At 33.3% G+C, this 24,028-nt stretch overlaps 1 protein-coding gene across 1 annotated transcript in view; it reads left to right on the top strand.

Moving 5' to 3' along the window:
• Positions 1–2,505: 2,505 nt before the first annotated feature.
• LOC149071758 (lachesin-like) overlaps positions 2,506–24,028 on the top strand; it is a 252,820-nt gene continuing 231,297 nt past the window's right edge. The window contains exon 1 of the mRNA XM_089247644.1: positions 2,506–3,231. Within this exon, the coding sequence (XP_089103770.1) occupies positions 3,141–3,231 (91 nt within the window). The 5' untranslated portion in view covers positions 2,506–3,140. The remainder of the gene's footprint in view (positions 3,232–24,028) is intronic.

Genomic DNA, 24,028 nt, shown 5'->3' with positions numbered 1-24,028 from the left:
ATGTGACCCGATCCACATTCGTGAAAATAAAATAAGCGAGACTTTTACAGATCACTTGAAGGGGTCTGAGACACAATTACAGATCACTTAAGTGACCTGGAGCGTTGTTCCAGATCACGTAAGTGACCCTCGGCACATTTTCACTCCAATTAAGTGGCCCGCAGCAAATTTCCAGATCGTTTTTGTGACCTGAAGCGCTGTTCTAAATCACTTAAATGGCGACCTATTCCCACTTCATATTAAGTAGCCTGCGGCCTGTTCCCACTTCATATTAAGTGACCCGCGGCACATTTCCAGATCACTTATGCAACCAGCAGCACATTTGCAGACCATTACAGATCACTCAAGTAACCTGTGAAATGTTTGCAGATCATTTAAATTACTTGGGGTGCTTTTCCAGATCTCTTGATTCGCCTGCGGTACACTCTCAGATAATTTAAAAGACCTCCAGACCAACCGTGACCGCGCTCTGCCCCCCTAGGGGATATAAACATTTAAAACACCCGCGGCACATTTACAGACCAGTTAAGCAGCCGCGGAAAATTTCCAGTTCGATTAAGTGGAAAGCACGCTCCGAACCGTTTATCACCCTTGCTTTAAATCAGTGATTCTTAACTTTCCTACTGCACACCAGAGCAACACGTCTTGGGCAATATGCGTTTTCTATTTGCTAAAATTTGTTAGCCTGGGTATAATAAAATGTTGATATATATATATATATATAATTAAAATGAATGGTATACTTTTATATTAATATGATTAAATATTAATGTAATAAATATAAACTTATATAATTAATTTTACATATTATTTGATGCCGTTTTCGCTGATTAATATTTAATTTTAAAATACTTTAATAATGTTAATTTAATTTTAAAATAATTTAAATGTAAACTGAAAAAAAGATAAGATTTAATTTAAGATTTAAATTATTCATTTCAGTATTCACTGGAGTAGGAAGAAAAATATATAAATGTTTGTTTCAAAGTCCATTAAAATTTTTTTCACGTTTTTCCTGAGTCATTCTCAAGTCAGAATCTGTTTCCAAAGAATGTATAAACAGTCCATGTGGCTAATTTGTGTAAATGAGTGTGTTCTTCTTTCTCTGGTATATATTTTATTATTTTTCATTTTCCTCTTATGTTATACCTGATTACTCCGTGCTCAATGTTTTCTGATGGATTGTTTCCATAGAATGTATATAATTATTTCATTTGTTGAATGAATAGAAGATGCTCTCCGACACGACCGAGTCTCCCAGGAGGTGAAGCGAGGAAGTTGTCTTGCACAACAACTCTGGGCGTGAGCGGTCATCAATCAATAAATCATGTCAGAATTAAATCTAAGCGCATGCAATAACACTGTGTACAAATGTGAACATTCTCAATCGAAATGGAAAACAAGTACGATCACTCATCGAAGAAAGAACTTTAGCAACGCGAATAACGCGCGTGACTTATTTGTGCAACTGAAAGGCAAGAGATGAAGTGCCAAAATATCGGTATGTGTTATATTTTTTTAAGAATTAAAAATGGAATTTTTGTCATCATTTTTATTTTTCTGAACAATGAATTAACGTTATGTAATTTTTCTTTCATCTGACCGCCGAAAATGTTATCCCATGATTCTACAATTTGTTAATATGTGGAACTTTTATTTGTCATTTATATAATTATTACAACAGTTGTATAGTCACAATATTTTATTTTAAACAGAGATGTTTTACACGAAAATTTGATAAAAAATAACATACACAAAATATCATCATGAAACTATTTATTGTACACGTATGCAACAACCTTTATTACATGAAAACAAAAAAATTCGATGCAAATTAATTGGAAATTAAATTAAAAAATTCTACATTATATATTTAAAACTAATTCGCAATTGGCTGACAGTATTGACTTTGAATTTGAATTCAATTTTAAAGCATCTTCATTCAAAGCATTGACATATATATTACTAAAAAGTAATATACTAATTCTGCCAATAACCATATTGATATATGACAACTATGTTCCTATTCAAATTTAGTAGCAGTTGAAAAACACCGAATCCTCTGAAAATTGAGAAATAAAATTGCCTATAAATGTAACTCATATTATTGTTATATGTTATATATTATTATATTAACATTTGCATATGTAAGAAATGTTTGCTTGGTTCAAAAACTGAAGAAAGAGAAAAACAAATTCGTTTCGCCTACGGTTAAGAACCACTGCCTTAAATACTCAGGGAGTAAATTTTCTGAAAGGATAACGAAGGGTAGAACTGAAGAACTGAGAAAGAAGGTTTTTTTGGATCTTGTTACTACTCCTTCAGTAAAAAAAAAGTAAATAAATATAACTACAACGAGAAAAATCGGAAACAAATAAATGAAAATACGAGAAGAAAAGACAGTGAAGTCCATAGTACCGCCAAGAAAAGAAACAGCTAGAAAATCTCATCTCAAAGTCCGCTCATGCGCAGTGATGTCCGAAGGTACCTGAGACTTTGTGTCAGATCGCGTTTGGCTGGCAGTGAAGCAGCAACGCGCGAAAATTCCCTCTTTGTGAAAACTTCTTGAGTGAAAAAAAAGGAAAGGGGGAGTTAAAAAAAAAATAAACTAAAAAATAATATCGTCTTTCTTCTTTCTTATTTTATTTTATTTTTTGAAATAAAATCCAAGAAAACAAAAGATAGGAATTTTTTTTAAAAAGTATGTTATAAGATATTACGAAGAATGTGAGACAAAGAATGAGGTATTTACCAAGTCTAAAAAGGACAGGACATTTTGACTTTTAAGCGGGGGAAAAAAAATTTGACAGGTATAAAAGAAAAATATTTAAAGAAAAATATTCTCTTCCCAAGATGTGAATTTTGACAACATCAAGTTTTATATGAAAGTGTGAAAGGGAAAAAAAAAATACAACATATCAGAGGTTTAGCTTGTTCTTCTCGACGGAAGTTTTTGTGTGTGTTTTTTTGATATGACTGTGTGTTTCTTGTACTGGATTTATGAATATACATTATAATCAGTGGACGGAAGAAAAATAGAGAAGAAAAGAAAACATTTCTATCCCGTCCTTTCTTTATTCTTCTCCACATACCGGTGCTACTGGATGGTCTTTGCATTCTGCAATGTTAAATGCTAAGACATGATTAAAAGTTTCTCGGAATATATTTATTTTGCTGGATTGTTTGGGCTGCTTATGATTGCTGTTTGTTCGACATTTGGTAACGCACACGGTGAGTACTACTGTTATGTTATCTCATTATTCTTACTTAGTTATCAGTCAAAAATCGATTAATATATTGCTTATTGTACAGGATTCGAATTTCTCTTGATTGGAAATTTTTCGCAATGATACTGTATTGATAGCTGATTTTTTTTTTTTAATCATTTCGTTTTCTGACCAAAATGTTGACAAAATCGATTCTATAAAATCACACTTTTGCTGGAACTATTCGTAGTTGAAAGTAGGCATTAAATATCAATCTATACAATAGAGATATTTAAAACGTATTTGTCAATTCTATGATTTTTACGGCAACTGTATAATTACGGCATTTTATTTTAAGAAAAAAATATTCATGTGAAAATATGTTAAAAAAATAGCGTATTTTCTAACAGAAGGAAATTTTATCATGAAAATATATATTATATACCCGTTACATAGAGAGAAAAAATGCAATGGAAAATTATTGAAAATTTAATTTAAAAATTTTCGAAAATTCATATTCGAAGCTAATTTGGAAGTTTGTTGTATTTGAATGAAATGTTAAACCACTTTTATTCAAGTCATTTATTAATAAATATTACTGTAAATATAATATAACAACATTGTCGAAATTCTATGGATTTATGATAACTATGTTCTTATTCAATTTAGTGGAAGTTTAAAAACACCAATAGCTCCGAAAATCAGAGAATTCAAATAACATGTAAACATAACGCACAAATCCATGTTGCATGTTGTATATTAATATATTAACATTTACATATGTATGTAAATGTTTATTCGATAGTTGGAAAGCGTATTTTCTTAAATATTCATTACTTATATTTATTAATAAAGAGTTATTTCTTCTTTATTCAAATAAAGAAAACGAAATTAATTTTGTTTTTCCAAAGTTTTACCGGCAGTAATTAGCATGCTGTTCTAACGGTAGGTGCAGTTTTTTGTTGTGGATTCGGTTTGCGATTTTGATATCTTTCCAACTTGATTTATTTACACTGAAACCTCGCTACAACGATAGTCGATGTATTGATAAATCCCTCTACAAAGATGTTTTTTCGAGTCTTGCTTGGAATTGCAATACACTTCATGTTAAACTGCTGCCTCTCGGTATAACAATAATCACTCTAAATGACTTTTTTCTTGGTCCACAGGGTATCGTTATATTGAGATTTTACTGCATATCTCATTCAGTTATAGGCTTTCAAATAAACTATTAATTTCTGGTTTCTTTTTGATGAATTGAGTACCATTGTTAAAAACACCCAATTACATATATCATTAGCTGCAGAGTATGCAAATGTCATTAAATAATTCATTTCTTATATTAAAAAAAAAGAAAGTCACTGTGAAAAACACCAACCATATTAATAATATACCCCAAAATACCCCAAAAATTGTCTTCAGCAGGAGTGAAATTTAAGAAAATTCATACAAATAATTTAAAATTAAGGTTCTCTCTAATTTTTTTTTCCTCTTCATTATTTTCATTCTTATAAAAGAACAATCAAATAATGAAACTTCGTTTCTGCGATTTTTTTTCATAAAGTTTTATTCGAGATTACTTTTTTTAAAATTTTAACAATCAATACAATTTGGATAAACTTGTTGTTATAGCATTTATGAGCATGAACTAAAGTGATGAAGTGCTAGAGGGCTCACTAAGCACCCGCTTTCCTAATGTGAAACACACACATTACCAGGTGTTGTTTGTAAAATAAAAAGTTAAACCTAAAGTACTAAGCAATATCTCGACCCATGACGCCAATTTTTTTCAAAAATGCTTTAAAAACAATATTTTATTCAATTGCAAGTCAAATGAAAAACTTTCTTGTTGTTACTATTATTATTGATTTATTTTGTTCAATTTGTTCTTTTAAAATAGAAGAAAAAACAATTAATTATAGTGTAATGAAAGAAATAACACTTTTTCGTTACGTGTAGGAAGGATAGTTTCTTTGATGAAATTCGACTTGTATGCCCAATAGAAGCATATATATCATAAACAAGTTATTCGTTACTATTTGTATCCTTCTCCTTTGTAATTGAAATTAAATATTTGATTAATGTTTAAATTTATTATTTCTGTATTAAAGATTAATTTTATAATGCTGGAGTAACAGTAAAAGATATACAGTAGCTGCAACTAGAAAAAACTGAAAAGATCCCATCAAGGATATCGGTCATTTACATGTTGAAGAAAGTAAACCATGAGTAAAAATTGAATAAAAAATCATGAGGAAATCGTTAAATGTTTTGTGTATCGCATGCAATATTAAGTAGTTCCAAAAAGCCAAGATAAATTTTTTCCTAACCGAAAAATAAAAGTGAATGCTTCTTCAATATATTTCGTTAAAATACAGCGCAAGTTGAAATTCCGATCATTTTTTCCCCCACCACAAATTTCTAAAACGGTTCCCAAAACTTTTGAGAGTTTGTGTGAAAAAGCACAGCAATTATCTAATGTCTATAATTCATCACAACCATTGAAGTGTCAGGAAAATTAATGGCGATAAAATTGAATTTTGATCGAAGTGATGCTCTATTTCGCTCACACACACCACACGAACCGGCAAAATTTCACTTTCCAGTCATGGAAAGGGGAAGTGCCAACTGAGGAAACTATGGTATAAAATTGCGTTTCTCTCTCTCTCTCTCTTTCGATGCCGAGGCTAGAAATTCGTTGTTTTTTAGTGTGTTATTCTTGTGATACCAAAGTTCCTCTTCCGCCGAATTGACGTTAAAACTCTTTACTAAGGAAGTATCATTTATCATTTTGATATACCTCTGTGTATCCTTTTTCAGAAATATTCGGATCGTTCATTAGGTAGGCGGATACACGAGAATAGAAAAAAAAATGTAGTTTACTTTCGACGCTCACTGACGTTTGTCACGGAATAAGGCAATCGTTGTACTGGTAGTTTTGTAACATGTCTTGGTATAATAATAAAAAATATACTCCCATAAAACAATGTCTTGTTTTACGACCACTAGAGCTACATTAACCGTTAACACAATTCCTGCTGGAATATTGTTTCGTGGCCGAAGAGTGAATTTCTGGTTATTAAAATATTTAAGTAACCCCCATCATTTCTTGGTCGCGGAAACATGAAGCACACGGGCATTTTGAGATTTGTCCGTTATGTGTTTGATAATTATCGTTGATGGAATGTTCCGGATAATAGCTGAATGGTTTGGAGATTACTGTTTGTTATTCGAAGCAAACATACTTACACACTTATACCGATTGTTTATTTTGTCGTTCTCATGAGAACAAAGATGAAAATTTGATCCATTCGTCATTTTCAATTTAACACAGCAGTGCTTAAAATTGGGACTACACACGACACATGTAGAGTTTATAACAGGCTCTCGTGTTCATTTTAGTGAAACTGGCTTACAGCATGTGATTGATATGATCAGAAAGTACATTTTTTTTTTGCTCAGCTTTTTTTTCGTTCTTTTTTTTAACGCAATCTACTCTGATTTGAATACTCTACCTGTAAACACTGCACTCAGAGTTTGCCCAATGAACTCATGTGGCTTCACGTCCATGTCCTTGAATTACCGGGCCTTTAATTAAGCTGACGTGAACGTCACGTGCCGTGTATAAAAGTGTACACTCAGTAGCCGAAAAATGGGAACAACCCTCACTCAAACTTCGAGTGGTCTTGCAGCACGTGCGCTGACATAATAAATCGGATTTGTTAACGTTGCGATTTGCTGTTCATGGTGAAAAAAAAATAGATTTGAATCACTTTTGATAGCGACATCATTGTGTGCGCCACAAGGGTCGGTTCAATTATATCCGAAGCCGCTAACCTTCTTGGCTTTCCACGTACAGCAGTATCTCGAGTCTTCAAAGAATGGCAGCTGAGCCAAAAAAAAAACATTCGAGCAGGAAGTGGAATAGTGACGGAAATCACTTGTGAACAGAAGAGGTGGCAAGTTGCCGCTGTGGTGGTCGAGTGGTTATAGTGACGGACTCGCGATGCGAGGATCTGGGTTCGAACCCCACAGTGGTGGTCGGCTGAAGTTGGTTTTCTGTGGTTCCCATCTTCAAGGTGCAAATGCGAGCCGATGTCCCCGTTAAAAAGTCTCGCCACAGAGAGCAACAGTCCTACAACGATAAATCATTCAATCATAACACTTCACTCATAGTTAGAAAAACTGGTTTCAGATGGCAGCACTACACATAACAAGCATTACAGAGAAACAAAAAAACTTCACGTCAGGTTTCACTACACGTACACGCACATTCCCGCATGTACCGATTCGTTGGGGGATGATTCTTAAGTCAGCCACCTCGTTGGGCAATTTGCTTGTTGTGGCGTTGTATTTGTATTTGTATAAGTGACTTACACGCATTGTGCGCAGCAACGGAAGATCTACAACACAACAAATTGCAGCGCAATACAACCCGGGATCATCGCAATGTATACCCGTAGGCTCTACATCACGGATCTTGAAACGATTCGGTTTTAATAACCGATGGCTAACAAGAGCTGATTTCGCTGCATAACCGAAGAAAACGGCTTTTGTGGACTAGACAGCGCTGGAATTTGGCACTTGATGAATGGAAAAGGTTGTCTGGTCTGTCTAGTCAAAATTTCTTCTCCATGACTATGATGGCATGACCTGTGTGTGGCGCAAGCAGCACGAAGCCATAGATCCGGTATGCCACATCAGAACTGTTCAAGTCGGTGGCAGCGGAATTACGATCTGGGGAACATTTTTCTGGTATACTCTTGGTCCCTTATTTCCATTGGAAATATTCGTCAATGTCAGCGCTATCTTCACATCGCTGCTGGTCACGTGCTCCTGTTTAAGGTCATGATGTGTTCGGATGATTGCAGGAAGACAATGCACCCTCCCATGGGGGCTGGTATTATTGGTTTGAGGAACATGGTCCATAGTTTCAATTGCTTCAATGGCCCCCCAGTGAACTGATCTCAACCCAATTGAGCATTTGTGCGACGAGGCGTCTGTTAAAAGCTTCGAATCACCATCTTCTAATATGAGGGAAACAAGAGCTGCCATTTCGTTAGCATGGGATAATATTCCTCCTCAACGGTTTCAGCAAGGAAGTATCGTTGCTAAAAAAATGTTTCAAACTCGAATAAAGTTGTCAACTATCGCTAAAGTTACTGAAAAACCGTAAATGGCGGGAAATATAGGGCTATTGCCAGTCGCAATGGGTAGGTAGAACTACGATTCACGCATATAAAATGTGATGAAAAACATTTTTTTTTTTTTGACTACACACGACAAGCTTCGGTAAAAAAACAAGACATTTCATAAAAAAGTTGGAACGTCCCGTAAAATACGGGTCTTATAGTAATCCTGTTTCTATAAGTTCTATTATATATTCTTCTATTCGCATGACAGAAATATTGTTCATATGACCCGTGGACTGAATAGATTGTGCACCTTTGCTTTATGGCGACGGAAATAAGACCCCGAACCCTCGCTCTAATAAAATGAAGTCCACACCTCAACACCACCCTTTTTTTTTTCTCATCCAAGATCACATACAGCCTGTTTAGAAACCCTCCCGTAGAGAGACTCCTTCGGCAAAGCATCTTAATACACCCGCATCAAATTTAAGAGCTCACTCCTTTGTGTGGTAGACCTTGGAATTTCAGCTATCTACTCGTGTGCAGACATGATACATCGGAATTTAATTCAAACCAATTTCAGTCCGGAGATGACCGGAATTCCAGCACTCATATGCATAGCTTTGCATACATGCAAAAAGTCCTTTAAGCGTTCATTATTGCTGTCAGTATTGAAATAAAAATGCTGTACCTTTGTGTGTAAGGTGAGGACATATGCTTTCTGAGTTGCATTTTCAATTTGCTGGTAGATGTCCCAATTAACGATATCAGCTCTTTGTTTGTTGCAGAGCATGGGTGGCTGCTATTTCATTAATTTGTTAGATGCTTTGTTAGCATTCCGTTCTTTTTTAGCTTGAAATTTGCAATCCGATTTTTTTAAATTTAGTTTTAGATGACAAAGAAGGTACTTATATACAAGGTGTCCTGTAAGTACTAATGCGGTATTATCTCATCAACCGTCCGTCGTAGAAGTATGATTCCAATTTAAAAAATTCCCGAAAGGCGTTAAAATTTTCTCTGTACTAGGTTTGAGAGAGAGAATACAGTGTGAACAAAATAAAAATCTACATTTTTATACGGTCTCCCTGCACTCTAAGTTCCAATTAGAAAATTGTTGCCCTGTCTTTTCTGAGCCCAAGAAAAACAAATGTAATTTTTTTAACTGCAGTATTCACTGAGCTATTGCATTTAAACGTGAACATAAACAGACGCCGATTAAAAAATCAGAGAAACGTTGGGGAAGGACATCATAAATGAGGGAAAGGAGTGTTGACCGTTAGTTTTTAATAATATTTCTAAACTTTTCTCCGATTTTTTGGATTAAAATATCTCAGTGAATATTGCACTTAGAAAATTGGATTTTTTTTGTTTGGCTGAGGAAATACCGGGCAAAACAATTTTATAATTGTAAGTTAGAGGACAGGGGAACTGTATAAACATTTAGAATTTTTATTTTATGTATTTGTATGTGTTTTACACACTGTGTTTCCACTCTCAAAGCTGGTGCAAAGTAATTTTTGAACACATTATGAGCATTGAAATCATACCTCTACGACAAAATTTTGATGGGATATAGGTCGCATTAGCACTTACAGGACACCCTGTATGTTTAGCCAGTATTATTAATTCAATGCATTTATTTTTCGTGCGATTTCTCTGATGCTCTGTACTGTCTTTTAAGGTTCTCCGTTAGCAGGAGAATCCAAAATACTTTTTTTTTTTTCAAACGATTATCCTGTTCTCTGTACCCGTCAGTAACTTTGACAAAAATTATCTGAACGAGAAAAAAAATCCATTTAAGGGGTTAAAATATCAGAAATCGTGGTGTATCTGTGCGACGTATGCGACCCATTACGGATTTTTTGCCACTCAGAAAGAAAAAGGTTTAAATTTATTGTATCTCGGAAAGGGTGATTGCAAACACGTGAAATATCCCACAAGCTACAAGAATTTACCTGAATGATTTGCAGTGTAAAAAAAACATCACGATGTATCATAGGTCCAGAATTCGAATTTTACATTTCATGTTGTGACGGACGCAGTGTTTAAAGCGTTTTAATCTCTAGAGGTGGGTAGTTTCTGGTTGGATCTACCGAGGGTCACCGCGGGGGCTCGGTGCGAGAATAATAGCGGGGCCTGGAGCGGCTTAATAAATTGCCCCTTACTCCCGATTTTATATATTTTGTGGAAAGGAGGAATTCAGAAAATAAAATCATGAAAATTCATGAAATTAACATTTAGGAAATGAAAATTCAGAAAATAAAATCATGAAAATTCATAAAATTAAACTTCATAAAAATTCATAAAATGAAAATTAATAAAAAGTCATAAAATGAAAATTCATAAAAATTCATAAAATGAAAATTAATAAAAATTCATAAAATGAAAATAAATAAAAATTCATAAAATGAAAATTAATAAAAATTCATAAAATGAAAATTCATAAAAAGAAAATTCATAAAATGAATATCGTGAATATTCATGAAAGGAAAAAAATGATAAAAATTATTAAAATTTAAATTGAATTAAATTGAATGAATAATTTCAGAATGGAGGAAGAAAGAGTTTCAGAATACATTGAGAGAAATAACTTCAGAATAAAAGAGAGAAATAATTTCAGAATAAATGAAATAATTTTTTAATTAATTAAAAATCTCAATATTGATGGAAAATTTTAATTCCAAAAAAATGAATATTCCTAAGTTTATCAAAAAAAAAAAAAAAATCAGAATTTATGAAATAAATTATTTTTACCGTGAGTGAGGAGAACCTATTTCTCCTAAAAAACGCAGGGCCCGTGCGACAGCACCTGTCGCACATCCCCAAGGTCGGCTTTGGATCTACCAGGCGCTGCATGTCTCTACTCAGGGAGATGCTGCCACCTGTCTCCCAGATTAGAAGTAAGAAACCATCCAAAACATAAAATATTATTTCTAGATGTAAGAAAATGCTGCAGGTGTGTTGTTGCAGTGGAGAGCCATTTTTCGAAGTGGGAATACTCTTTCATTTACGTCCCGAGTTGAGAAAAACCTAGTTTCAAATTCAACCATCATACAACAGGTCGATCTCTCTTTGAAAATACTAAATCATGAATTTTTTTTGAGATCGTATTTTCATTCAAATAAACACGAGTCTCAAACTCCATTCATTCTTAAAAGGAAAGTATTTGAAAATAAAAACAAGGTTATTTGGCAATATTTTTCCTACTAGCTGGTCGTAAAAATATTTCGGTTCATTTTCAAAGCTCAATATACCGGAGAGTTGATCGATTTTTCCCTCTTATCTTGGAGCTTGGAGCGCTTGACCTTATTAGGTCCATTCTGATTGCCATTGACCAATGCCGTTGTACTTTTCGATCCGAAGGGTGGATTTATTTTATTTTTTTGGAAAAAAGGCCAACCAAGGCCACTCAACAGTGGCCAGGCGTGACCTTGCGTAGTAGTCACGCATCATGACCTGCGTATCACCACTCTACACGTCGATAATAATATTTTGCACAATTTATTACAAAACAAAACAAATTATTGTCTCATCATTACTCTAATCATTAATTGATTACTTTGTTTCTTGGTGGTGGAAATTGACGTGGTGGTGGTGAAATTTTGAAAACAGCGGTATTATATGATGCAATGTTTTATTATGTTATATACACGTTGATGTGTGTGTGTGTCTAATATTCAGGTTATATATATTGTGACAAATTTCATTACAGTATTCTTCAAATAATATTTATCCCTTAAAGGTGAAAAGTTTTATTCTAATCAATATTAAGGAGCAAACTTGACATTAGGGTGGATCACCGTTTTATGGAGACTTTTTTTTTTAAATTTCTATCCGGCACAACAAGGAAAGAGTGCCAAATGATGTCTTTATCGCACATATAATTTTTTTTAGAATCGATTATCATTGACTTTAAAGAATACATATTTTGAAGAAAAAATTCTAATGGGTTGTTAAAGTAAGGTTTTAAATAATAATAATAATTTGCGTCTATAAAACACATGCAAATTACATGAGTAACATTTATTTATGTAAATTAATTAATTACTAATTATTACATTAAATCACGTTTGAATTACGGGATATATTCTGCCTTTCAGTTCTTAGGGCAAATACCTAGTTTTTGCGATAAGTTTGGGCAGGTGGTGTGTTCCATCTTTACAGGAAGGGTGAATTTCGATAGCAACTGATCCAGGTAACCGCGGCAGCACACGTTGAAATCAACAGGCGTTACTCCTAACAAACTTTTCTTGTTTTTCCAACCCACATGTGAGTTTTTTTATTCGTTCCACAATAGTAACGCTTAATGACTTAAAATCAATTACTGATCCCCATGAAGACGAAATGTGATTGTGTTTTATGAACTGTGCAACTGTGTGTGCGTGTGCATGTGTGATGAAATGTGAAGGTGAATCGTTTTTTCTTGATGGAACCAATCTAGAGAGGTAAAAGTTTTGAACGTCGCGCAAATTAAGCGATGATGTATTTATCGGTGGCCATGTCAATAACTCGCAGTTTAGAATATGAAGAAAAAAAAGAATGCAGTTATAAAAATATGTAAGTTGAACGAACGAAACCGAATAATTTTAAGGCTGTGCTTCTTCAATTAGAAAAAAGGGGGAAAAAACTCGGGTGTCGTAGGGTTTGAATTTTTATGCATGTGCTGTAACGTTAAAAGTTGGTCAAATTTGTGGATGTGGAAAACGTTTCAATATATGACAGAAATAAAGATTCTTTCTCTTCCCAAAAATCGTTGAATAAGCATTTTCATAGTATTCCGGAGATATCCCCAAAGATAAACATTCTAGGCTATTGAAAAAAAGGGGATTCTCGAATCTCAGAACATTCGCTCAGGCTCTACACTCTAACGTTGTTTTGCAGATATTTCCCGATTTCGTACATGAGCGTTTAGAAAAAGTGTTCAGTCACAGGTTTCAGGTTCAGGGCTTTATATCCGCATTAAAATGGTCTGACAAATTTGTAATTTTACAAATGTGAATCTGCATTTAAGTTTAACTGTTACAGTACAATTCTAAATTTCACCATACAGGTTGTCTCTAATTAATTGCACAGCAGATATGATATATCTGCTACTGTTGACTTCAGAAACATAATTTCAAATGCAAAAGAAGTTTTCAAATGAGGTGTGAAGTGTCGTATGCATTAAAAAATATAGAAATTAACTTTTTATACATTCCCCGTGTGTTCGAAAATCCAATTAAAAATCGTTGTCTCTTGTCTCTTCTGTGGCGAAAAGAAAAAAAAATACATTTTAATTGAAATATCCGCTGAAATATTTGAGTAGTTCAAAAATCGGAGAAAAATTGGGGAAAAAACGACAATCTAACGGACAATGCTTCTTTCCCTCGTTTAAACAGTTATTTCCCTACCATTTTTAGTTTTTTGAATTCAAATAGCTCAGCCAATTTTGCACTCAGAAACGTGGAATTTTTTCGTTGATCTCAAGAAAGTCAGGGCAACAACCTTTTAATTGGGTTTTTCAGGGCAGGATGTCCGTATAAGCGTTTTGTAATCCGTATATCCTTTGCAATATGAATGAAGTATCTGATGTCTACACGTTATTTGAACACTTTTTTATAATTGGAAGTACGTCTCTAGGATACGGCTCGCCAGAAACTGGCGCTCTACCTGTATGCATACATTACGTATATACTACCTGTATGTATATACATAATGTAATTTCATTTAAACAAAACAACACAAAAACAAACAACACAGGAAGACAAAATGGCATTTACAAAACATAAACTGTTTGACCCAAAGGGATTATGATATTTTCATGGTATATGAATTCGTGACAAGATCCACAGCAACATTACATTATCAAAGGGAAAAAAACAAATTAAAAATATATTTAAATAGAAATTGCAGCGTTTTTCAGTCAAGACCGAAAACAACTAAATTTAACGGATTAAATTGTCGATAAATAATATCGATTAACAGAATATGGTGAATGCAATCTGTATTCCATCGTATTAACATTCAAAAACATTAAACAATACTTTTGAAGATTGCAACGTAACGAAATTGAAATTTTCACAATAGTAAATCGTAGTATAAATTATTATTGCTGTAAATTAAGAATTTCCTACAAAGTTTGTTCCATCACAAACGAAAATAAAATAGCATACATTTTATTCACAAAAAAACTTGTTTTTACTGGAAGAAACTGAAGGTAATGGCGTATTTGCACTTTACACGCTAATGCAAGATCCTTTCCAACCATACTTCAATGATCGTCCCAGTATGATCGTTTGGCAGAGACATTGGCTAAGAGCTGCAAAATGTTTTTACATGTAAAATAGAAGGTAAAATAAAACCCTGCTTCAAATTCCGTGTCCTGTTCACATTTTTTTTCACGTGTTTTGAATAATACGGACATTTTTCTTCATCTCTCGGTATTCTGAATCTCTTTTTCCCCCCGTTATACTTTTTTTTTCCCTCAAGAAAATGGATAGGTATTCAATGCAAACATGTAGGACGTGAGATGAAAACCACTTATATGTAAATTATATGCAAATAATAACCGTAACCATAAATATCATGTTTCACTGCAATAATAGAGTTCCATAAACATAAGGATCTCTGAGAGGAAACGGAATATAATCCCATCCTTACGTCTTTTAAAGTGGACGTGGAAGTACGAGAAGAACAACGCTTCAATGTCCTCTGTATATGTATTGGCATTTTTCGGTCTCCGTGCTTTGAAATGATGAGATGATCATATCTCGTTCAAAATCAATCATATTTATGAAGGGGAGACAAAAATAAAATGCTCATCATATATAGTGTTATGCTCATATATTTTTTGTGTCAAATAAAACTCAATAGTTATGCAAATACGTAATTCATGCACTCAGTATTTTCGAATGTTTTGCTACGTAGTATTCATGGAGTGAAAATCCATTGAGTAACGTCGGTTCTAGACACTACACCCCAAACCGAGCACGTGAATTTAAATTCGAAATAAATTTAAAAACAAGAAAGTATTATAATCTACATATACAATATTACAAGGATTTCTAAGGTTCTCAGGTTGGTTTGAATCGATTCGTTGTTAAAGGAAAACCTTTTTAGATATCCAATTGTCAATGGTACAGTTGTATATTCTGAACGCAAATGTATTCTGGTGCATGCATTTTATTTGGTAAATATGTATAGGAAGTTCGGGTAATTTAGCATCCTATACTTACCTTTTTTTCGATTATTCCTATTTAAAACATGAAATTGAAACATGCCCCACTCTGGTGATGGTAACAACCGAACCACACTGACTCTATAGCGTCAAGGGGACATTTTGAACAGTATTTTATCTCTGTTCCACTCGGGGCCATATCTGAAGGTGGGGAAAGTCTGTTGTATTTCCTAATACCCCCGCACTTCCTAAATAGTTATTAACTTATTATGATGATTTCAACGATTTGATTGTCCGTCGTTGGGAAGTTATATGAGATGTAATGATAAGTCGATTCCTACTCAAATTAGGTTGAGTTCTAGAGTCAGAAATTCCACAAAAAAAAAAAAAAAGAATTCACGAAAATTAGCAGTTTCTCGCTGACTGAGAAAATTTCGCGTGTGTGTGTGTGTTGCTGTGATGTTTACTATATATTGAAACAAAACTTAAATACGTTTTTTTTTTGTTTATTCATCGTCACACACGTGTGTGTGTCACTGCAAAAGCCCGAAGTTGGCCACTCCGCGAAGTGGCTTGCTTAGTTGATCCGAAATTCGGCATTAGTCGGACCCTATATATTGCCGCGTTGGCGTATTTTTTGTGCTAATTATGGACACTTATATTTAGCCATAGCTAACCGTAGCTATTAAAGTTAGCTATGGCAACCCTAACGATCAAAATAATCTGAATATCGATATATTAGCGATAGGGATCGCCATAAAGGGAGCCGACCAAAGCACTAATTTTGAGCATTGACTGGGTCAACTGGGCTGGCCACTTCGCGAAGTGGCCTATTTCGTGCTTTGGCAGTAACATATTTATATACGGGGTGATTATAAAAATACTATCCCGACATATGGGCCCCTAACTATCTTACCATTCACAGAAACTGAATGAAATTTTGGCATAAGGTATTTTGAGGTATGCGGTCAAGAATGATATGGAAAACAACAGTGTCACTCTAACAGTTACGGTTACAGTGAGACAATTTCGAAAATATCAAATGGCAACACCAAGTTTTTTGTATTGGAATGCGATCTCCATACTGAAAAACACTAAATAGCGTTGGAATGGCACCTGTAGCACGAAAATCCCCGGAGCTAAGCAAGGAAAAATTAAAAAGGACTTTGCCATGCACCAGAACATTAATGTTCGTTTCATTCGTCACACCGTTTCTTCGGCTGAGATCCTAGCCTGATTAGTCCTCCACAAGGTCATGTGGAAAATTTGTGAAACACAATAAAATGCTTTATTTTATGCTGCTTCTCTGTCCTTATTGGTTGTTCTCACTTATAGCCTATCTACCGTCGGTGATTTTCATGCTACAGTTGCCGTTCGAACGCTATTTAGGGTTTTTCACAATGGAGATCACATTCCAATACAAAATACTTGGTGTTGCCATTTGATATTTTCGATATTTTCTCACTGTAACCGTAACTGTTAGAGTGGCACTGTTGTTTTCCATATTATTCTTGAGCGCATACATCAAAATACCTTATGCCAAAATTTCATTCAGTTTCTGTGAATGGTATGATAGTTAGGGGCCCATATGTCAGGATAGTTTTTTTATAATCACCCTGTATATACAATATTTCTTTTTTCAGTCACTTTTCCAACTTTTCAAAAATTCGAAAAGTTCTTAAGCGATGAAGAGAAATAGAATATATATTTGAAATCAGTGACTATATAAAAATACACCGGGGGCATAAAATAGGTTCATTTTTTAAGACGGAACTTACTTTTCTTTAAAAATTGCAGAAAAATCACCGAAAAACTATTTCATAGAGTGCATATTTGTTGATAACAACGCTTCATCTAATTGTGGTATGGTTTATTAATTATGTCTGAAGATGAATAATACAGATTTACCATGCATTATTAAGTACGCTCAATTTATTCGACACGATTTATACATACAAAAAGCTCAAAATTATCGGTTATTTCGGTGAGCTCTAAAAGGTTATACAAAATCTGGTTCACGATGTAACGACTTTGTATAAACACAGGATAAAATATCCATCTCGTTAATCCAGCCAACTGAATAAAACAATAAAACAATATTTTTAGTATAATATTTATATAGCAGTGTTTCTCAAACTTTTTCCAGCCCATGACTCCCTTTGGACCATATTTTCTTCTCGTGGCTCCCCTGTCTTACCCAGGGGGCCCACCCATCATTATTCAAAAGTTAGACCCTTTATACTTATCAAACTGTATTTAATAAAAAAATGAATTTATAATGAAAGAAATGTGTGAATAAAATTTATTTCTGTGTGTGTGTGTGGTACCGTGGACCAGGCACGGATTCAGAAAATGGCCGAATATCCCTCCCAAGAGCCGAATTTTATAAGAAAAATGGTGTGCGTAAAATACGGGATGATATATAAATACAAATACAATGCCACAACAGGCAAAATGCCCGACGAGGTGGCTGACCTACACTAACAATAATCAATCGAACTTCCCGATATATCACCTGGGTTCACGGCTAGTACCAGATTTCATTCTGTCATTCTGTATACATGATTCCCCAATGGATACGAATGCCCGGGGTCATGCTCGCTACGATCATACTTGTTTAGAGTCCTGGGAGAAATAAATCCATTTCATACAAATATTTCCAGTTTTAACTTTTAGGTGTTCTTACATTCTTAAAATTGTATCATTGTTCGAATACTTCCATGCAAAAAAAATGAATAAACAAGACGAGGAATGTAGAGAAAAAAATGATTATAATCGTAACTCAATATGTTCTAAAAGCTGAAATGCTGACAACGAAATGAAATATTCCGTTAGTGCTTGCATATCCAAACGCATCATCACCATTGGAGTTTTGTAGCCGCCAGCTCATTTAGTGATTAATTTTCCTTGTCTTTTTGGAAGGCGTAGAAGCGATGAAAACAATTATTAGAACTGCGAATATTTTTCACAGAAAAATCAATAAATTCTTTTCTCTGGTTTTACTCCCTCGTTGTTCTATTTTTCTGTCCGGTATTTAGATTGAAAATTACTTCTATTTTCAATATTTTCCTTTATCACAGAGATCGGAATTTTTACGTAATTTAGGGACTGCTTCACACATATATGTACAGAACTATGAGACGTAAGCATTTCCGTCACAAAATTATAAAATATCATTAAAAAATAGAATATTTTTACAAAAGAACATAAATAACAGAAAAACATTTCTGCTACCTACAAGACTTCTGTCTATTTCTAACTTTAGGACATGGGCATCCATGCACATAGATGAATGAAACGATATGGAAGTTTATTTGCCGACGTGACTGATGAATTTTATTATTCAGAAGGTGAAAATATTTTCTTTTTATTTAATTTTTTTCCGTTTATTCGCAATTGATTGCGATGCCAAAATTCCAAACAATTTGTCAAACAATTAGGAAATAAAATTCCTTCCGTCAAATATATTTTCGGAGATTATCTTTTGAGAAATATTGTTTCATTTGATACTATTAATCGTGTAACTTGATGACTGATGAGAAATTCTTCAGGTGAATCTCCGCTATATTATTAGTTCTATCGTGATCTACTGCAGTGATAACTCGGCTAACGAAGATAATTCTTTCGGGAATCACGTTCGTTAGCCGAATTATTTGGCCAAAACGTGATTCCCCATATGTTTCTGATGAAGACTGCGCAAAATTTAAAGATACGTGTGCGTGTTATGTGTGAGTTTTATTTCCTTCACATTAGCGCTACACAAAAGGCAAAAAGTAATCGTAGGCTGATATGAGCAGCTTCAAAAATTGGAAAGTGGTTATGTACAGGAAGATGAGATACTGGGGATCGTTTTATTTTACACTTTGTACACAACAAGCATGAGCTTTATTCCACTAAAGCTAATGTTGACACAACCCAGTAGAGTTTTTAGGTGTCCCCAACTATTTGTAATTTGCTGAGTATCTGATGCTATTTCTGTAGCTGGTGCATGCAAATGGAAAGAATAAGTATGTTATGGAAATAATCATAGTTCTTGATCTCAAAAAATTCGGAAAAAAACAAGTGAAAAAAGAAAGAATTTATGAAAAAATTAGGACGATCAAAATGCGCTGTGGTGGTCGAGTGGTCAAATTGATGGACTCGCATCGCGAGGACCCGAATTCGAACTTCACCGTTGCCACAGTGATGGTCAGCTGAAGTTTGTTTTCTGTGGTTCCCAACTAGGAGGAGCGATCGCGAGACGGTCCCCTCTCCCCCGTCAAAAATTCTCACCCCAGAGAGCAGCAGACCTACTATGCAACAATTATTCAATCGTCACGCTTCACTCATAGTTAGACAAATTGACGGGAGATAGCAGCACGCTACATCCCACAAGCATTACACAGAAACAAATTTGACTTCAGGTTCACAGCACATAAACGCACAGCTTCCAGCATGACCCAGCAGATGGTCTTTGCTAAAATCTCTCCAGTGAGATCGACACCGGGTCTTGATCTGGTTAGAAGGAGGATGATCTAAATTACGGAAATGTTCAGTTAAATACGGGCAAACCTTCATATACAAGTTTCTGGCCTGTGAGCGAGAAATTACCGCATATCTAGCCCGCGGACTGAAATGGTTGCTCATCAGTCATCATTATAGCAGATGATGTCAGAGATATTTAAAGATCAAGTACATCAGTGAAACTTGAAATACAATTAAAGAAAAAAAACCACTAAACACACACAAATAACACAGCATCTTTAGTGAATAAGATTATTTATAATTTTTATTTAGTGAATGATCCTTTTATTAATTTCTTGCAAAAAAGTAATTTAAGATAACAACCAGTCTAAATCCAGTGAAAGAAAATCCCTTTCATACTATCTTCAAATCGTGAGAAAAATGAGTATTACTCGATACCCATCCCTTCCTTTATAACTGGATAAAACACTCGATTTTAAGAATTAAAGAACTGTTCAAGAATCGACAAAAAATCACGTAATTTTAAGATATTCACGAATTCCCCCATAATAAATTATTTCCGGAGTAGTTATAAAACTGAATAATAATAAAAATAATAAGCGAAAAAGGAGTTTTTCGAAGTCTTTTTGAAGTGCGAAATATCTAGTCGTCTATCCATAAGTAGTTACAGCTAAAGGATATATTTATATGTATTTATAGAAGTGTTAGAAGAATCGGTCGGTCATAAGATACCTCTTAATGTTTTATCTCACAGTTTTATTCTCGGGTATAACCTCAGTCTCTAATGTTCAAGGATCTTCTCCAAAGTACTTCAGTGGTGGATATAAAAAAAAAAAAATAAAGGAAAGATGTTCTCTCCAAAGTAATAAAAATAATTTTGTACCTCTTTCAAACAGAATGAGGTTTTCGTGACTCAGTACAATTCTTTAACAATTTTTTTTTCTTTCACTTTCTACGTTCATTTTATTATCAAGTTTTATTTTCATTGTGGTGAAAAAAAATAAAATAAAATAATATATTATATATATATATATATTCACTAGCTTAATACGAGTAGTGTATCAAATAAATTGAACACATACGATTTTAAGTGCTGGCTTTTTATTTTTCTCTTCTATACTTGTTCTTTCTCAGTGGTAATTTCTAGAATCGAAGGAAAAAGAATTTAGAAAAGATATAAATGACCTTGTTTTGCGGAATGTTTCTTTAGGTTCACTTTCGTGTCTTCTAGTTAAGAATTGCAACACTTGAAGATTCTTCTGAAGAGGGTGTAAATCTTCTCCCTTGTATAATATATTATTGCTAATGAAAGTTTTAGAAAAAAACTCATTTTTTTTTCTTCCACGTGTAAGATGGAATGAAAATTTAAGATTTCCTTTTTTGTTTATAGCTTAGAATATAGCATGATTAATTCGCCTCGCGATAAATTTATTTTCTCCGATCTCAATATTCTAATCAATTTTGTTGAAATTAGAACATTCAGTTGTGCTCAGTTTTATTTCAATTTTTGTCACTTATATGAATATTTATTATAAATGAGAGGCTGAACGATTTTACTGAATGTTATTTTCATACTAAAAATCCGTACAAAAAATGTCAATTGGTTATAGTTCATTGATTAAAATTCCGAAGGAGTGGAATTATGTCAATATTTTTTGCTTATTACTATTATATATTGCACCATTTTTACATATGTTACTCACATTTTTTTTCATATTTCACTGATATTTTCTATATTTCACTAATTGTTTTCAGAATTTTACTAACATTTTTCATATTTTTCTCTAACATTTTTCATACTTTTCTGTTATTTTTTCCTTTTTGCATATTTTACATATTTTACATATTCACTTCCATACATTTCTTAAATTTTTCTCCATATTTTACATATTCACTTCCATATATTTCTTAAATTTTTCTCCATATTTTACATATTCACTTCCATATATTTCTTAAATTTTTCTCCATATTTTACATATTCACTTCCATACATTTCTTAATTTTTTCTCCATATTTTACATATTCACTTCCATATATTTCTTAAATTTTTCTCCATATTTTACATATTCACTTCCATATATTTCTTAAATTTTTCTCCATATTTTACATATTCACTTCCATATATTTCTTAAATTTTTCTCCATATTTTACATATTCACTTCCATATATTTCTTAAATTTTTCTCCATATTTTACATATTCACTTCCATATATTTCTTAAATTTTTCTCCATATTTTACATATTCACTTCCATATATTTCTGATATTCTTTTCGAAATTTCACTGATATTTTTCAAGGTTTTACTGATATTTTCAATATTTTATAGATAGTATTTTAATATTTCACAAATATTTTCTTCATATTTTACAATTGCAAATTGCTAATTCAAATTGAAATAGAAATTGAATAGAATAATCAAATAAAATTGATTTCATTATTTTTAAATATTAAACTTATCATTGACGATGAAGAATAATTGGAATAAAAAGTCGCAAATTTCTTTTCTAAAACAGTTATTTGTTTTCAGTTGATTATAAAGAACTTATCACTCCTGTAATTAAGTTATGCGAAAGATCATACATCAATAATCCTGCACTGAACCGCATCAAATTCAAAACAGATATTCCCATCGTAAACACTCAAAAATTCATGAACATTCTCTTACAGTTTCACATTTGAGTAAGTACACATTGGTCTGAATTGGTTAGGGATATTTCAGCACACGCGATGTTTCTATATACAGCGTGTCCTGTAGGTTCTAATGCGGCCTTTATCTCACCAACCATCAGTCGTAGAAGACTTCAATTAAAAAATAAACTGCTCAAAATTCTTTTAATTACCTTGTACCAGTTTTGAGAGTGAGTACACATTTTTATACGGTCCTCTGACTTCCAATTAGAAAGTTGCTGCCGTGTATCTTCTGAAGCCAACAGAGGAAAAAAAAATTATTCTATAATTCTCCATTCAAATCTCCATTAAGATATTTGAATTCAAACATCGGAGAAAAGTTATGAAAGAACAACAAAAACAAATGTAGAACAACGCTTTTTTTCCAACTTTTCTCCGATTTGTGGATTCGAATATCTCAAGCGTATATCGTACTTAAAAACTTGGAATTATTTTGTTTGCCTCACACGAAACAGGGCAACAAGTTTCCAACTAAAAATTAGAAGATGGAGGGCGACCGTAGAGAAATTTGGATTTTTTAATGCCTTTTGAGCAGTTTTTATACACATTCAAAGACCACAACAGTCAAATTTCCTAGCGAAGTGGCTGCAAAAAATTATGGCAATATATATAAAAGATATAGGCGCCAAACATATTTTAAATTGAAACTATACTTCTACGACGGACAGTTGATGAGATCAAGCTCGCATTAATCCAATATATATATATTTTTTTTACATTTGAACAAAATAGGAACTTCGGTACTAATTTGTTCATTCGTATATACATTTAATTTCACCTTAATGCCATTCTGTAAATTTTATGAAATGTTTTCTTCTCAGTCCTTAAGTGAGATGGACGTCATGTATAAAGTAACAAATAGAAGAGAATGCTCTTGTCACGCGGTTTTTCCATTTTCATCGCTATTTTTTCTTTCACATTTGCTTTCCCAAGTCGATATCTTGTGTCTGTTTCTGACAGTAAGGTTGGAATTATTATTATTTTTTTTATATCATATACTTTTTTTTTGTATTATTATTATTCCACGATCTCGTTTTTCCATGACACGGTTGGATGGCACGTCAAAGGGATTTTGGGAATGGAAAATTGCTTTGCAATTCCCTTTCGCATACCGTCATGTATTATTTATTTCCACCTTTAGCTCCGTTGTATAAGTCCCGCGCTTTTATTTCTTTTTTTTGAATACTATTAAATAGAAATGAAATAGTTGGAGCTTTGGAAGTTGCGTATTTATGCTGGTCTCCTCTATTGTTAAGAAAGAAATAAATAAATTGAAAAATAAATATTTGCTGTAAATATTTTATGAATTGAATACATCATAGGAGTGTTTTTTGTGAGCAAAAAAATAGATTTGATATCGAAAAGAATAGGAAATGTTTGCT

Source organism: Pholcus phalangioides, unplaced genomic scaffold, assembly GCF_987345545.1.
Source record: "Pholcus phalangioides strain wild (caught in Gottingen) unplaced genomic scaffold, Ppha-v1.0 ptg000018l_1, whole genome shotgun sequence".
Lineage (NCBI taxonomy): Eukaryota > Metazoa > Arthropoda > Arachnida > Araneae > Pholcidae > Pholcus > Pholcus phalangioides.
The sequence above is the reverse complement of the archived record's forward strand: the minus strand, read 5'-3'. Positions and strand labels throughout refer to the sequence as shown.